Below are 16331 nucleotides of genomic sequence, written 5' to 3'. Positions count from 1 at the left end.
TCTTCATCACTGGTGACAGTTATCTTTTCTTCGCAGATTTCTTCTCTGTGAAATGTGTTCTAACTCATCTTTATGAGGCATTGTTTCCTTTGTACCTTTGCCATACGTCCACCCTTATCAGGGGTTATTAATCAATCATTAAGCAATCTTCTCATTCATGTAGTCTTCCAAATACAATGGAAATAGGGATTGCTTGAAATAAGCATTGGATTCTGGGGATGACGTTCAGGTTCAAGTCCATTACCTGACCCAGCCGGTTGACATGTAGAGGTTTGACTGTTTAGATAGTTTTCAGAGGAGTTCAACAATTGCAGGACATTCACATCAGCAATTAATTGTAGGAAATGTTGATGAATAATGCTTAGCAGTGAGCTGATGACTCTAGGTGGGGCCCTCCCATCACCCATTTTTGGGCATCGGAACTTATTGTTTAACATCAGTCCTTGACCCACAACAGGAGAAAGGCAGGAAAAGATGAAAGATGAAAGAAGAGGTAAGAGAAAGAGGTGAAAAGAGTGAACCAGGGAGAATGCAGGTATGATTGCTTGTTTTGGAACCAGTCAGAGCCGTACAGGCCTTTATTTATTTTATGGATAACCTGACCACCTCTCGTTTTTATGATGGTATGCGCAGGGAAGTAAACTTAGTAAGCCTATGATGGCTGAGGTATGCATCTTGAACAAAGAGACTTTTTCTACTGTATTCAGCTTCAGGTACACATTTTACAATTCGATTTCTTTGACTTCTTAATCACACTTCAGCTGCACCTTTCAGGTTCTTATCTCATTTTCTTTAGTCAGTCGCTGCCTAGCTTTGGCACAGTGGCGTAATACTTTCATCTAGCCTATCTGGTTATTCATGGAATGATTTCAGGACCTTGAATGTGATGTGTTCTCTCCTCATCATCTGAATCGTTTATCTGACCACTGATGGCATATATCTGGCATAAGGTTGTTACAGTGCCAGATAGTTTGCTCAGTGGAAGAAGTTCTTGAAAATTATTTTGAATGTACAAACTCCTTTCTCTGAATCCCATTTGATGGCTAATTGTTTATCTTTTGTAATGTCATATTTATATAAGATAAGAAGGAACTTTCAAGAATTTGCCTCTGAGCAGCCATTTGTAGTGTTTCTAGGGAAATTGAATTACATCAAAGTCTGTCTCAGTTCTGAAGTGAGTTCAAAGATCAGTGATGTGTTGGGTGATGTCCTACATGGATATGTTATGTGATAGGCCTTCAGTGAGTTAAGGCCCACACAGACTAGCTGTCTCGGGAGACAAGAGCAGCCCCTTATTCCAATGTTACAAGAGGATAATGGGTTGATCTGCCTGATCACACTCAGTCTGCTTCATTTGGTGTCCCTGGCAGTGGGGATTTGTGTGTACTAGATGATATGGTCTATGGACCCTATTGTGAGGTACACTTTCAAATACCGTCTTGGGTCCAGTCAAGTTGACCTCAAGCTTAACCCTGGTTATCTGTGGCTACGAGCACTAAGCCTTAACAAAGGAACTACGTGCGAAGCATTTAACAGCACCAAGCAACGAAATAAGCATGTAATGACACACAAAAGAAAGAGGACACCACTTTATAAAAATAGATTTTATTTTTAAGAATTGTTAAAGACTTTGATTAATCAAATCCCCATGAGGGTTCCGGGGATACAGATTTTAGAAGACGATATTACTTTTACATGCAACCCCAAGAAAAGTTTGGAACAGTTAGTTTGGCTACTCCAGCCTGGGATGGGCAACCAAATCACGCAAGACAGAGGTATAGGGTTCCGGAGTGGATACTTTGGACAGTTACCTGGCTACCAGTGCATTTTTAAGACAAGATACTAAATTGACAGGACATCTGCCATAGATGTCAACAGAGTGGTCCTGATGGTGAGCGATGCAGACAAAAGATGCTCTTGTTGTGGTGCGGTTGACGGGGGTGTTTTTGTGGGTGCTCCTTGGTTCACAGGTTAAGTGGGGTGAACTTGGCCACAGAGATTGGGGTCCCTTGAGGTCCTGTACTTTGCAGTAGCAGGCCAGACAATGCTGGGCTACTGGCCAGTCTGCACCACAGTTGGGGGTATAATCCTTAGGTGGGGGATAGTGTCCTATGGGGGCATCAAATCCAGACTTGGCTAGCAGTCCCAGGTCAGGCAGTCTCGGGTGCAACTTTTGGCTATCTCAGATTTGTCCTGCTGTTGTAGTTGGACTCTCGCTTCTAAGCGAGACTGCTGGTTTAGGGATGACAACACTTTTGTTTGTAGGCGACTAAGCCACTCCTACAACAAGTCGCAACTGTTGGCCCAACCCTCCTGGCTCCCAAGCAGTACCTCACCAAAAACCTAAACAGTAAAAGGTGATTTCTGTCAGCCTTACACATGGACTCTATTTTGCAACATCTCGGGGAAGTCGTGGTGGTACAAAAGTTACCCGTTTCTCTCGTTACCAACAAGTCTCAGTCACACACAGGCAATGAAGGAGAAATCAAAAAATTTCTATAACTATAAACAATGGCAGCCATCTTAAAAGAAATAATAAAATAAATGGACAAAAACTGAGCAGGCTAAGTAGGTTAAAACTCACTAGGTGAAGAGGGTACAGGCCTGCCAGCCAAAGGGCTAAACTAAACTCCTGAGTCCCAATAAAAACTACATTGGATTCACCACACCCTCCCCATTGCCGAAACAAGGATGCTAAGTCGCTATTGAGGGTGCATGAGTCCAAGCTAAGATGCTCTGAGCTAAAAACAGACTAAAATCTAATTTAAAAACTAGGCTAAAACAATACGAAAGTTAAAATGTCAACCACAAGCACAGCAGGCCAAATGCGAGCCGAATTAATAAGACAATTTGGTGTTAATCTTTGAATAAGGGCAGTGGTCAAATCATTAAACAATAATCATGGTCTTGAAGAAAGCCTCTGAAGTCATCAAATGGGAGTACATCCAGGAAGGACCCCACATCGTCAAATATAAGATCGATCATAGGATTGGCAGATGGATCCATGGAGTAGGAGTGCACAGAAGCATCAAACCGAGGGTCACCCGCATAGGCAGTGCCATCCATAGTGCCCGATGTTGATGGAGCCAAATAGTTAACCAGCTGTGGCTCATAAGTTGCCTCACGAGTCAACCTCAGTCTTGTGGGGCATGACCGTGAATGAACCCTCATTGGGAACATCAGCAGTACCTTTTCCACAAGAGGCACTGGCTGAACAGCAAGACACACTGATGGTAGACACTCGAAGAGGCACCAGATGCAGTGACAGGTTGCACGGACCATAGGGCTGGTCGGAATGACGATGACCAATCATGTTCCAATTCTTCCAGCAATGGAGCACCAAAGAGCTTTACCACAGCTGGGCTGGTGGTAGTAGCTCCATTACTCTGCTTAGCTGAGAAGGCACAACAACTGCAATTTGGGAATAGCAGCTGCAGTATCCCCCCAATCAGTGACAGTCACATGCAAGCCACCAAACACACTTGAAAAGAGTCAATGGATGGCTGAAGGAATGACTCCGAAGACAATTTGGAAGATTGGTATTAAACCAGGCTCAACAGCCATAACAAAATGTACAATCCCTGCAGTGCTTGAGGTGTTGAAATTTCTGAAGATCAGCTCTCCAAAGTGCTTAGGCACGTTGGTATTTAAAAGGGAATGTATCTCAGCTGATGATCTCATTATCTGGGAGCATACGTCTCTCTGGCCGATTTCAGCGCCACTTGGATTTGGAACAGTAGTGCCTTTCGTCTGCTCAGCTTGTCATAATTTACATTAGTAGTATCAGTGTGAGGTCAAATTTCTGCCACTCCTATCTCTTGTCTGGGGGGAATCGAACATGTCTACATCAAGTTACAATTCGAGAGACTGAAATTGCTTAAGGAATTCCTGGTCTCATTACGCACCAGCTCTGATCGTCCCGGACCACATAAATTCCATTCGAAAGTATATGAAATGCTGGAAGAATCAAAGGGACGGGAGTACCCTTCAGAAAACATGCCGAGTTTGCGACCCCCGCATTGCAGAAACCATGAAGTGACACCTGTTTGCAGATCATTTAATGACTTGCATTAGTCCCATATTCGCTACACCTCAGAAAAACCTCTGTTTCGCTGTTCAGACATTCAAACTCGAAAGGCGACTCCCACTCTTCTTTTATATAGCTATCTCCTAGTCGCTTGTTGCTGCCCACAGCAAAACCTTTCAAACATTTTGTGAAACGAAAGGTGGAAATTGGCAGATCTAAGCCCTATTTATGAGCAATACTGTTGACGGAGCTTCTGCTACTGTGAAAGGCAGCTTTTCTAACTTTTTATATGTTGAGCATGGTGTAACTCGCTTCCTTTTTAGCCATTATCTGTTGCTCCCTGGACAAATTAAAAGTAGCAAAAAAGTCACTACTTTTTAATGTGTTTCCATGGGACCAGCCATTTTTCAAAATCTGTAATGCCCAACTCAACTGCATAATGGAATGCAGCTGACTTTTCTCATGCTGTAAAAGGAACATGTCATTCTGAATGATGTCAGTTGCAGAAGACACTATGTGAATGAAGTGTGTATATTTTGTTGGACAGAGTATTCATGCCATTATCAACAACAGCTAAAGCCTTTTCCATATTTTCCTTATCTATCTGCCTTAAATGTGCAGCTGCTTCAATTCGAGAAAGCTTCCGTATTTCATTGTATATGGCCTACAGGAATCATTTTGAGCGTGGTTGCCTTGGACCTAGCAAGAAATCCTGCAACTCTATTTCTTTGGATAGGAGACTAAGATTTTGGTGCGTAACCATTGTTGGCTCAGTTAAACCACACTTAATGTGGTAACTATACCCGAGTGTTGACCCGAGACATAGCGAGGGTCTGGCCGGCTAATCTTGAAACCCACCGAGGAATAAAAAAAAAACGCTCCTGGCACCAATTTGTATCCAGTGGCCACAATAACCACTGCCGGGACTTGAAAGTTTGGAATTATAGGTACCATCCTGAACCCACGCATTAAGTTCTTCCTCAGTGACATTTAGAAATGTTTGCCAATCTGTGAATTTGGCTAGTGTAGGAATACTGGGCGCATTCATTTCCTTTATTTTCGCTAACCCTAGGCAGGATGTTTGTTGAACTATGTCATTTAAGAATATCATTTGGACAGGAATAAGGCATGCTCTAAACAAAGTTTCCCTACCCTGCATTTGCCAATCTTGTGTTCCCCATACACTTTTCACATCTATAGTACTCTTCCAGTATTAATAACCTTCAACAGCAAGTTGTGAAACAAAGGAATCTGAATCAATTAATTTGGTGTTAGTTAGCAAAATCTTCTGCATTTTGGATGGTCGTAGTTTGAAATAATGTGACTCTGCATTTGTAGTGTCATGCCCAGAAAAGTATGCAAAATTGTCTATATATGTTTTGGGGCTCTCCACAGGTGGAGTTGAACATTGTTCCCGCTGTGTGTAATTAAATACTGATCTATGTCTAGTTGCTCGGCGCAGAAAGTAATGTCCCCATGATTATAACAGAATATTTCCCCATAGTTAGCTGTGTTCATATACACATCATCACCTTAAAATACAGTGTAATCCAGCTGCTCAGCAAGCATAGAATCAACTGTTTTAACATCCCACTTATCAGAAACAACACCAGGTGTAGTTAAATCGGTAATTGAAATTTTGAATAAATAAGGAATTTGAATAATCTCAGTAGGCCTATATATATATATTTAATTTAATGAAACTTTATGCCAAGCAATATCTCCTGGAATTGGTACTACTGAAATGCTCACAAGAGACAAGTCTTTATGTGAGGAAAGATAGGGTGTTAGAACTTCGTCCACTGGCTCGACAGAAGTGCGTTCAGGAACATAATGACCATTTGTCAGGAGAAAGAAAACAGTCACAAAATCAATCCAATACAGAACGGCAAACAATGTCAATAATATCCACAGATAATTCCATGATTGAACCAAATCGTTATTTTTTAAGCCATATGTACAGCTTACGTGTCTTTGAAACAGTTTCAGTTGCAGATGTAGATGAAGTTGTAGAAATTTCATCAAGGTCGATGAAGGAACCAGAAGCAGTCTCTGCGAACACAAGAGCCGTTGCATTACTGGTGGATGGATCTACTTTGTGTGGAGGTTCATAGTAGATGCTGTCGTCAGTTTGTGTTGCATTGGAGTAATAGACAGCCACATCTTGGACAATGCTTGTCAGTGAAGTGGTAACAGGAGTCAGAAGAAGCTCATTTTCCGTCCTCCCCATGCTCGAGGAGGCATTTGTAGCATTGTTGTACATGCTGGTATATTCAGAAGTGTTGTTGTTTCTTCTTTGAAGAGGGATATCATGTTGGGTAGTTACAGGAGACCGGGGACTACCCAAGGGACCTCTGGGTCTAATGTGCAGGATCAGCCACATGGTGCAATTTTATGTTGTCGATGGACACAAATCTGTTCCCTTTGGAACTTGGCAGCGGTGGTAGAATGACAGTTCTGGTGCCTTGTATTCCAAGGACTAGAACCGGTGCTCAGAAAGATGGGGCAAATTCCTTCTTCACAGCAATCTTCTCACAAACCAGATCCTCTTCGTTAGGTATCCAGCCTGTAGAAGTTGTTGGCAAATCCCTTATTCCTAAGGTGGCAACATTGGCGGATGAATTATCACAAAATTGTTGAAGCTCCTGTAAGACAGTGAGGTGTTCATTTATGTCAAAAGGTGTGTCTGCTGCCACCATACCAGGGTCATCTAGATGTGGGACTTACAAAGGCAATCCAGAGAGGACCCCTCATAAGGAGTACCTATCCCCTGGGACTGTCTTGGCAGATTATTCAGTGCTTTCTGGACCCCATATAGGTGATGAGGCCAAATGCCGCCTGAACCGAATACTCTAGCTGTTAAGGACTGCTTTATGTCACGATTCCTCTGCTCCACAACAGATTTACTCTCTGGATGATATGGGGAAGAGTAATGGAGTTCAACGCCCATAGTCCTCATGATGTCACTGAATGCCCTAGAGGCAAAAGCAGTGCCCTGGTCCGAGTGGAATGCTGCAACTGTATATGTACAGATAAAGACCAGCAAGTCCTTTATAACAGTTCAAGCATCACCAATTGCTGTGGCAATACCCACCGGAATCTAGAACAAGAATCAACAGCGACTAAGGTGTATTTGTAATCACCATCAGATTGTAAGGGACCACAATGGTCGAGGTACACACATTGTAGTGGCTTATTGGACACTAGGAGGGATGTCTGCAGTGGGCGTTTGACATTTGAGCCCATTATTTGCTGGCAAATGAATGGAAGTTCTGCCAGAGTTAAAGAAGCCAAGTAAAGACTGTAGTTTCTTGATAATGTTTGGTAGATGACGTGGTCACTTTATTCTTAAAAAAAAAAAAAAGTGCAGGGCCAGGCTTTTGCCCTCATTTAATAGCTCGAATACTAGGGACAACACACTGAGACAGGCTATTTTAGTTTTTCTCAAATTTCATTTGTAGCCAAGGGTTGCGAATCCTAAAACGATCTGATCGACCTTGGCAAGATGAATGTTGAGGTCCTCATCTATGAGGTGGATGTCATCCACAGAGGACAACACCTCTGTATCAATGTCATGCAATATTGATGTTACACGGGCGGAGAACAACTCTGTGCTGTTCTTATAGCCCTGGGGCAAACAGCAAAAATGTTTTTGTGAGCCAAATGAGAATGCACTCAGGTTCCGACTTTCATGCGCTACGTTTTGGCAAAATAAATGTTGGAAATATCCAAGGTTGTTTTGTATTTTTTTACACACTGTTGTTAATTAGTGCAGTGCTGTGTGGATTTTGTATTGTGTATATATGTGTATAGTTGTTTAAGCATCTGTTATCTAGGACTATTCTATATGAATAGTCTGGTTGTGCCGCGGGGAATAACTGGTTATTCATTGCAGAGACACAGGGCTCTATTCTTCCCAGGTACTCTATCCTCATGCTTAACAGGATATTGTGGCTGAGGTCGGGTGTAGACCTAATCGGTATTACATGGTAGGGGGGAGTCCTTATCCTACCCTATGTGGTTGTGGTATAGCACAGGTGCCTGCTCCAAAGCCCAGATAGCAGATTAAGCTTTTTTTTTTACCACCTCCGGAGCATAATTAGAGATAGAAGGCAAAATTACATCTTCTCCATGTGGGATCTTACGGACTTGTTCGGGTGGACAGTCTCTTTCTGCCAATAGGATATCACAATTAAGTTCCTCCCCAAAAAATTACACTAATAGTGCGCTCTGTATCTCCCTCAAATTGGATATTTAAATCATAAACCCATTTGAGTGGGAGAACGTGCCTGTTTGCAGTCTTGACTGTAAGAAAGTCGTTAGTTGCTGTTGCATCCAGTTGATCTCTCATCCAGTTGGTCTTTCAGACTCTGATGACATATTGTGACTTCTGCCACGCTGTCCAGCATGGTCACTGCCCACGTCTTGTTCTTCAGCAGTATTCTTAAGTTTGCTGGCACGTTTTATTGAAATTACTGCCCCCCTTTTCTTTTTAAATTGTGGCTTTTGTTGTGTGAATTTGTCTTCTTTCTTGTCTGAAGACCGCTGTAAGTCTTTCTTCTGTTTCACGTAGTCAGGACGTTGCTCTGACCGGCCCACTCTCTCACCCCGTCTGTCCGGTGTGTCCTGAAAGAAAGGAGAGGGTCGTGAATCAGTATATCTGTTAGGAACCTTTATAGTTTCTCTATTGTTTAGATTAAATCTCCATTCGGAGCTCTCTGGATGCTGAGAGTCTGTTCTGTTACTTCGCCTTTCTTTATTTTGTTCATCCCAGTTTTTTTTTTTAGAACCCTCTTGCGCTTGTTCAGTACCTTCCTTAGGGGTGCTACTCTGAATTTCAGGCTTTTTCGGCTTGTCTACCAGACTATCCCGTCCTACACTAGTATAGCTGTTGGAAATAATTTTCGGTAGTTGACGCTCCTGTTACAACTGTGGAATCTCTCGGAGCCGCTGACGTATACCCAACGCTATCACTTCCCCTTAATATTACGCATCAGTTTCATCCCCAAATCTAGGGCTGGAGCAGCCCTGTGCTCATTTTGAAATTGTCTTAACACTTCTGGTAAATTAGCAAGTGTCAGGGTACCATGCGTGGTAGTATAAATTGCAGCGAAGACTGTACCCCATGTGGTGCAATCATCCACTGAGGGAACCATTTTGAATGCCAAGCACATTGCGAGTATTCTGTTTATCTTGGGGTCCCTTATAGGGATACACTGCTGCCAGCTGGTTTGTTTTTCTGCTTTCCAGACAGAATCTGCTCACGTACCGTGGGCGCTTTGCCCATGATTGAATCCCAATAATAGCCAAATGGTGACCAGCTGGTGCAGCCCGTGCCGTGTTCAAGGTCCGCATAGTGAATTGTACTAATCGTCTGCAAAGTTGTACTAGCTCATTATAAAGTGTGTGTATGTCAGCTGTTTGCATTGGCTGTACACCTGGATGTGGTGTGTATGTGACAAACATGGGCTGCGTTGGTCCGTCATTAATTGAGGGACCTAATCTCACGGGTTGTATTACATGTGGTAGGGCAACATTGAACCAGTTTTGGTGTCCTTGATAAATAAGCAGTATCTCTAAATACTGGTAAGCTTGGTACCGCTGCAGTACGTTTCCTTATTTTATGTGTGTTGAATGTATGTGTTCTGTCCTCTTCCTCTGGAAAGGTGATCCAGGAATAGAATGTTTCTGTTTGGTAAGCTTCATTGATAAATGTGACATCCCCGCCCTCATCTGTTAAGCCATCAGCTTCTAAGTGTTGTTTTAATGTGTGTCTGACATTTTCTGAAATGTCTATTGCATTTGCCATGTTAAGTAATGGGCGTAGAGAAGGCACACCAAAAGGGGAAAAAGTCCTTTTAGGAGTTCAAGCTTGAACAACCTACAGCCTAGTTAGGTGCTCCCTATACAGCTAAGGAGGATTAGCCCTAAGATCACGGATGTCTTCATATAATGGTACTTAGGATACCTGCTGTGTGTGAGACAGATACTCGGGATATCCGTAAATTAGCGCCAAAACACCACAGTTGGTGGCACCATGTCGTAGTTGGACTTTCACTCCTAAGCGAGAATGCTCGTTTAGGGATGACAGCACTTTTGTTTGTAGGCAACTAAGCCACTCATACAACAGGTCACAACTGTCACCCCAACCCTCCCGGCTCACAAGCAGTACCTCACCAAAAACCCAAACAGTAAAAGGTAATTTCTGCCAACCTTACTCATGGACTCTAGATTGCAACATCTAAGGGGAGTTGTGGTGGGACGGAAGTTACCCTTTTCTCTCGTTTGCAACAAGTCTCAGTCACACAAGGATGGCAATGAAGGAGATGCAGGAGAGTTTTCAATATATTTATTGAAAATACTTCAATCTACGATAAAATGCATGGGCTGCAATGATTAGGATAATGAATAGTAAAAGAAGCATAATTGTGAAGATGAGAGTTGTGAATACAAACCCCCCCTCTATCTTGCAATAAACATCAGATGTTGCATTCCTAGGAAAGAGAACCTAGTCATTAACCTAATGAGAGCTAGGTGTAATAAACCTAATCTGCCAGTACCATGTCCATGAGAAGGACCACCCACCCCCCCAAACCCTCGTGACCTTGGAATGAGGTCTCTAGGTGAGACTCTGTGATGTGACAAAGGCTGAGTTCTGCAACAAGGTGACGGGCAGTGTAGACGGCATCTGGAAGGAATCCCTCTAATGACCTTGTCTGTGTAAGAGGTACTTATACAGATCATGTGGGACCCCTGATGCAGGTATGATACCAAGCAACTGATAAGGAGGCAGACTTGTGGCTGTAATTATATAAACAATCCCCAACAAGTGTACATTATACTATACACTATATATATAGTGTATCAGTCACACGCAAGTGAGAAAGGGACATGATGTTAATACCTTAGTACATCACTGATTATGACACTTTCACAGAGTGGCACTGATAATGCAAATTAAAACACTCTATAGCTATAAACAGTGGCAGCGATCTTAAAAGAAAAAATAAATGAACTAAAACTGAGCAAGTGAAGTAGGTTAAAAGTCACAAGGTGACCGGGTCACAGGCCTGCAAGCCAAAGGGCTAAGCTAAACTCCTGAGTCCTAATAAAAACTAAATTAGATTTAACACACTGCCATAGGACTCTATAGGCCTTCCTTAGGGGAGACTCCTATATATTGTTAAAGGATCAGGTGGCACTGCAATTGTTGTGAATGGCAAAGTCGAGCCAGCAGTTGTAAACACTGTCCTTCCAGTCTGCAATGACAAACTGGGAGCCATTTTGTACCTTGCCAAACACAGGATGGCGCAAACAGTGCTGCAGCCCTGAGTAAACACACTGCCTTACATGCCATGTGTACCATATACTAAGGACTTATAAGTAAGTACTTACCAATTCCGTGTATCCAATTTAAGAAGCAATTTGTATATGGTCATAACAAGGTCTGGTTAGCAGACCTTTGTGCACTCTGAGTGGAAAATCCAGCAACATCAATCTAAAAATATGAGGGTGAACATGCAAAAAGAAGGATTTCCTTACACCGACATTGTGTAGAAAAGAAAGTGAGCTGGTCTACAGTCATGAATTTCAATTGACTGAGATTTTTCGTAATTGACATTCTTAATTTTTTTTTCCATTCCTGTTTGCAATGGGCTGGTTATCCCCAAGGTCTCTGACAGGGACATTGTAGGGGCTGGTTTCCAAGGCACTTGTGGGGAGTAATCCTGAAGGCTTTTTTCAAATGATCCAAAAATCTATTCCTGGTTCTGTTCTAAGCTGAGAGTGAGCAGCCACTTGCATTGATCATGCCTTTTAAAGCTTCTCAATTGTATGCCTGAGAAACACCCAAGACTCATAGATATATCTCGGTATCTTTTAGGTCTGATATGTGGTTTCTTTAATGCACCTAGCCTCCAGAATTATTTTCGAAACTCCTGCTAGCCATTTTGATCAAGTTACAACTAGAAACTGGACATTTTGATTCCCACACTATTAAACATCTCTCTCAATATGGTCATACCACCCTTTCTCCATGCCCACTGAAAAACATATCATTACATGCCTCATCTATGCCGCCTTTATTTTCTTACTGTTTATGTGCCAATCTCTTGTGACTTGCTCAAATCTTTCCTCTTTTATGCACTGGACATAGCATTTGCTGACTAGGATTGATGATGGATAGCTTTAACCTCACAGTTTCTTCTTCAGTTTCTTCTTCACTGGGCTCCTCTTGACAGCCATGTTTTGTATGTTTCCTTCGAAAAGAAATCTAAATTTTCTTGATCATAATTAAGATTTAATTAAAGATAATACTATCCTTTGGACCGTTTTTTTCAGAAATCTCAATGTTGCATCTAAGTACAGGCTGGTCACTTATTTCTTAAGTCTTTGCAGCATGGCTTAAAGTAAAGAAAAAAAGTGCTATGACACATTTAACGCTAACTGTGTTATAGCTCTTTTTTCTTTACTTTAAGCCATGTTGCACAGCAGCGTTGCTCCTGTGCAACATAGCTAAGTAAAAATATTGACAAGGCCAACAGCCTCGTCCTCTCTAGCAGCGTTTGCACGCACAGGCATAATTAATATTTAGCCTTATAGTACGTTTTAGTGTCCTTGTATGCTGTAGATTCTCAAAGAAGTAGTTGTCCCGAGCAACACAAAAAAATACATTTTAATCAAAGTTCAATAAATAATAATATTGCAACACCCTTTCTGAAAGAAATTGTTAGCGATAAAATAATCAGTAAGCATAACTTTCAAGTCTTCTTTTATGCATGCAGCAAGCATGCTTTGTGACAGATATTACAATCATTAATTTTTTTAAGTCCAGCACTTTTGACTGACAACTATTCTGTAGCACTAATTTCTAGTAGCAGGACTGTCTCGGCGCCTGTGAAGAATGGTCACTCCAGAAATAATGGCACAGTATTTTATTAAGCTGCTGCAGTGTCTGATCTCTGCATCCACCTGACACAGATCGAAGGATGAAAAAGAAAATATTTCATTTTGCATGGCTCTATTACATATTGGCACTTGTCACTCACATAAATATACTTGAGATCCTATTTATCTTAGTAAGATACAGTATATAACTATTTTTGGACATCCTTCCAGCATAATTTGTATGTCATCATTTTGAACACTGTGCCAAAGTTCTGTTTGTATTCAAGATTGGTTCTAAATGGTTCAGTTGGCACAGTGTCTTTGCATGAAGCCCATTACATTAGCCTTGTTTTTAAAAACACACTTAATTTTTGGTATTTACGCTGGTGTTGAGCTGACTGTTAAGAAGTACTTAGAGCTGCAATACGACAAAGGAGAAACAGAGCCTCAGAAAAGAATACCAGCCCATAATTATCAGAAAGGGAAGAGCAAAATGTACCCTTCAAAGAGGAGTTGTGCTCTGAAATAGCTGCGGAGCCTTTGCCGCAGCTGCATAGAAACAAGAAACTGCTGGGGAAAGTGCAACGGGCGATGTGGACTTTGTTGTAATTAAGCACAGATGGTTGTAAGGTTTCTCTGCATTCCATGAGGATTTGCATCATTTTGAGAAGATGCTACTGTTGCAATGTGAGCAGCGTCCATGCGTATGAGTTAATGTATTTTTGTCTCAGTTCTGTAAAATCTGTGGATAGTATTGTTAATTACCAGTAACAATAATACACCCTGTGTGGATTTGTATTTTTTGGAGCTGAGAATATTGCTCCGTAGGTGCCACTTTTCTCATATGTATGTCCTCAGTATTACACACTGCACGCAGGCTTCCTATTTTTGATGTCTCACCTAAGACAGTGCATGTGCTGTCTGTTGTGAAAACATATTGTTATATTACAGTGGGCTCAAAGCTGGACCATTGCTTACCATTTGTTGGCTTCATTTTCACTCATTTGCTTGCTTCTTATTAGTCTTCTACCACAGGCTTTCCTTTCTTTTCTTGTACCACCTTCTCCCCAAACAGCTAGATCACATGAGCCTTATCATTTCATTGAAGGCTTTAGATCTGGTGCTAGTCCTCATGTAAAATATCCATGTAGGTCGTCACCCGACACTTAATTGATTTTTTAACTTGGAAGCACTTTGAAATAACTGTAGGACAATGTATTTAGCATGTTATACAAACCTGAATAAATGATGATTCCTGTGTATACTTATGCTGCTAGCCAGGAGGAGACTTTGAGCTTAAGTTACTTACTGGTAGAAATGGTGTTCAAAATGGCCCTAGCCCTTGAGCATGGTTTATTACCCATGTCCTTCCCCTGCTTATTTTACAGGTGCTCTATGAGAATTTGTGTGTTTTCCAGCTGTCTCCCTCATCTGCTTCTGCTCCTTCGTGTTCTTCTTTCTTGTCTATCTCAGTTGCCATTATTGCTTCTTTCCTGCAGACCTTCTCTTGCTTCCCCTCCACCTCCTTATCCATTTGCTCCCTCAGCCCCGCCCTTCTTCCATTGTCCGTTTGCTTCCCCAACCCTGCACACCCACCCGTTGTCTGTTTCCCCATCCCTCCCCATTTGACTCTGTCCATCTGCTTTTTCATTCCCTTCTGCACATCCTCTGTTGCCGAGGTGCTTCCCATCCTTCCTCGCCTGCCAGTCATTGTTTACTTCCTCCTGTTCTTCCTCCCTCCCTCCATTGTCAGCTTGCTGCCCTATTTCTCCCCATCCACTGTTGTCAACATTCTGCCCCTTCGCTTCTTTCACCCTCTGTTGTCTACTTGCTCCCCTCCCACCCACCCTCCATTGTCAGCTGTCTCCCATCTCGTCACCCACCCTCCACTGTTGTCTTGCTGCCCCATCATCACCCACCCACCCTACATTGTCAGCTCTCTCTCCCGTCTCACTTCCATCCATTGTTGCCTTGCTGACCCATATCCTCCCACACACACTCTTTTGTCATGTTGCTTCCTTATCCCCTCCTGCGCACCCTCTGTTGTCATCTTGCTTCCCCGACACCCCTCCACCATTCGCTGTCTGTTTCCTTTCCCAGGCCATCCCTCTCGCCCTCCATTGCTTGTGTACTTCCCCAGCCCCTCTTGAACAACCTCTATTGCCTGTGTGGTGCTGTGGGCCCTCACGCCCACCATCCATTTTCTGTGTATTTCCCCAGTTCCCCTCCCTCAGCTATTGTTGTCTGTGTGACTCCACAGCCCCTAATACCCCTGCCGTATGCATACGTCCCGCTTGTATCTCACGTGTCCTCTCCCTCAATTAATTTTTTCCTCCCTCTGTGTTGTCTCGTTCCACAACCCACTCCTCGTTTGGTGTATATATTTTTTTATTAAATAAAGGCAGATCAGCACTGGCCATATCATAGATCATTTTTAAAATTATTAGCCATGCTGCACAGCAGCCACGCTGCTCTACAGCATGGGTAAAAGTTGTTGCCAAAGCCAATAGTCCTCATACAAGAGACATGTTGGCTTTACCATGGCTTGTTGGTATTGGGGCTGGAGTATTTTGATGCGAGGTATGTTCACACACTTTCTTGAATACAGTTTATGGTGGGGTGTTTAGAATATTTAATGCAGACAACCGTATTTGGAAGCAAAACTATTGTGATAGTGTCTGTTTAAGACGTTCTCAGAATCTTGCACTGAGTCAAGGTTTAGATGAAATTGATGAATTAATTGCTGTCTTTTCTTTTTTTCAGTAAAATTCCTGCATTCCTAAATGTTGTGGATATTGCTGGCCTTGTAAAAGGGGCAAGTACAGGACAGGGCCTGGGAAATGCCTTCCTATCTAATATTAGTGCCTGTGATGGGATATTCCATTTAACACGTACGTATACTGTGTCATTTTTATAAACATACTTCTGTCACTATGAACATTTGTTCCCAATATAAGAAAACATTGGAGTTAAATTTACAAAACTGGAATGAACATGAGTTGTTTGCCTAGGATTACTAAAGTTTAGATTACTAAAGCTTAATTTGAAGAAAGTAAGTTATACATTTAAACTTGAGTTTGATCTACCTTTGCTGTGCTCGTTCAAGCCTTTCCGTGCCGTCATTTTAGACGAGAAGAGCCAAATTTGGAAACTCCAAAATAGATTGTTCCTTGCATAGACAAGGGCTACGTTTTCAGCATATGTTCAGTTTTTTGTATGTATTGTTATAAAGCAGAATATGAAGCATAGCCTTTTAAGTATATTGTGAGGAGCTATGTAATGATGTTGATAATCATAGTTAATGTGCTGAAAATTGAGAACTAGAAAATAATTTTGGAGATTAGGTAAATCATTTATTTATTTTGCGTGTTAATAAATTAGTATCCTCACAGTAGGTGTCTACTCACTGTACAGATAA

The 16331-nt window shown here is 42.0% G+C and overlaps 1 protein-coding gene across 2 annotated transcripts in view; it reads left to right on the top strand.

Annotated features, from left to right (window-relative positions):
• Positions 1-16331, top strand: part of OLA1 (Obg like ATPase 1) — a 659689-nt gene that overhangs the window by 96245 nt on the left and 547113 nt on the right. For both annotated transcript variants that reach the window (XM_069225367.1, XM_069225368.1), the window contains exon 4: positions 15677-15804. In XM_069225367.1, coding sequence (XP_069081468.1) covers positions 15677-15804 — 128 coding nt within the window. The remainder of the gene's footprint in view (positions 1-15676; positions 15805-16331) is intronic.

This window comes from Pleurodeles waltl, chromosome 3_1 (assembly GCF_031143425.1).
Source record: "Pleurodeles waltl isolate 20211129_DDA chromosome 3_1, aPleWal1.hap1.20221129, whole genome shotgun sequence".
NCBI lineage: Eukaryota > Metazoa > Chordata > Amphibia > Caudata > Salamandridae > Pleurodeles > Pleurodeles waltl.
This window is presented reverse-complemented; position numbering and strand designations above follow the sequence as displayed.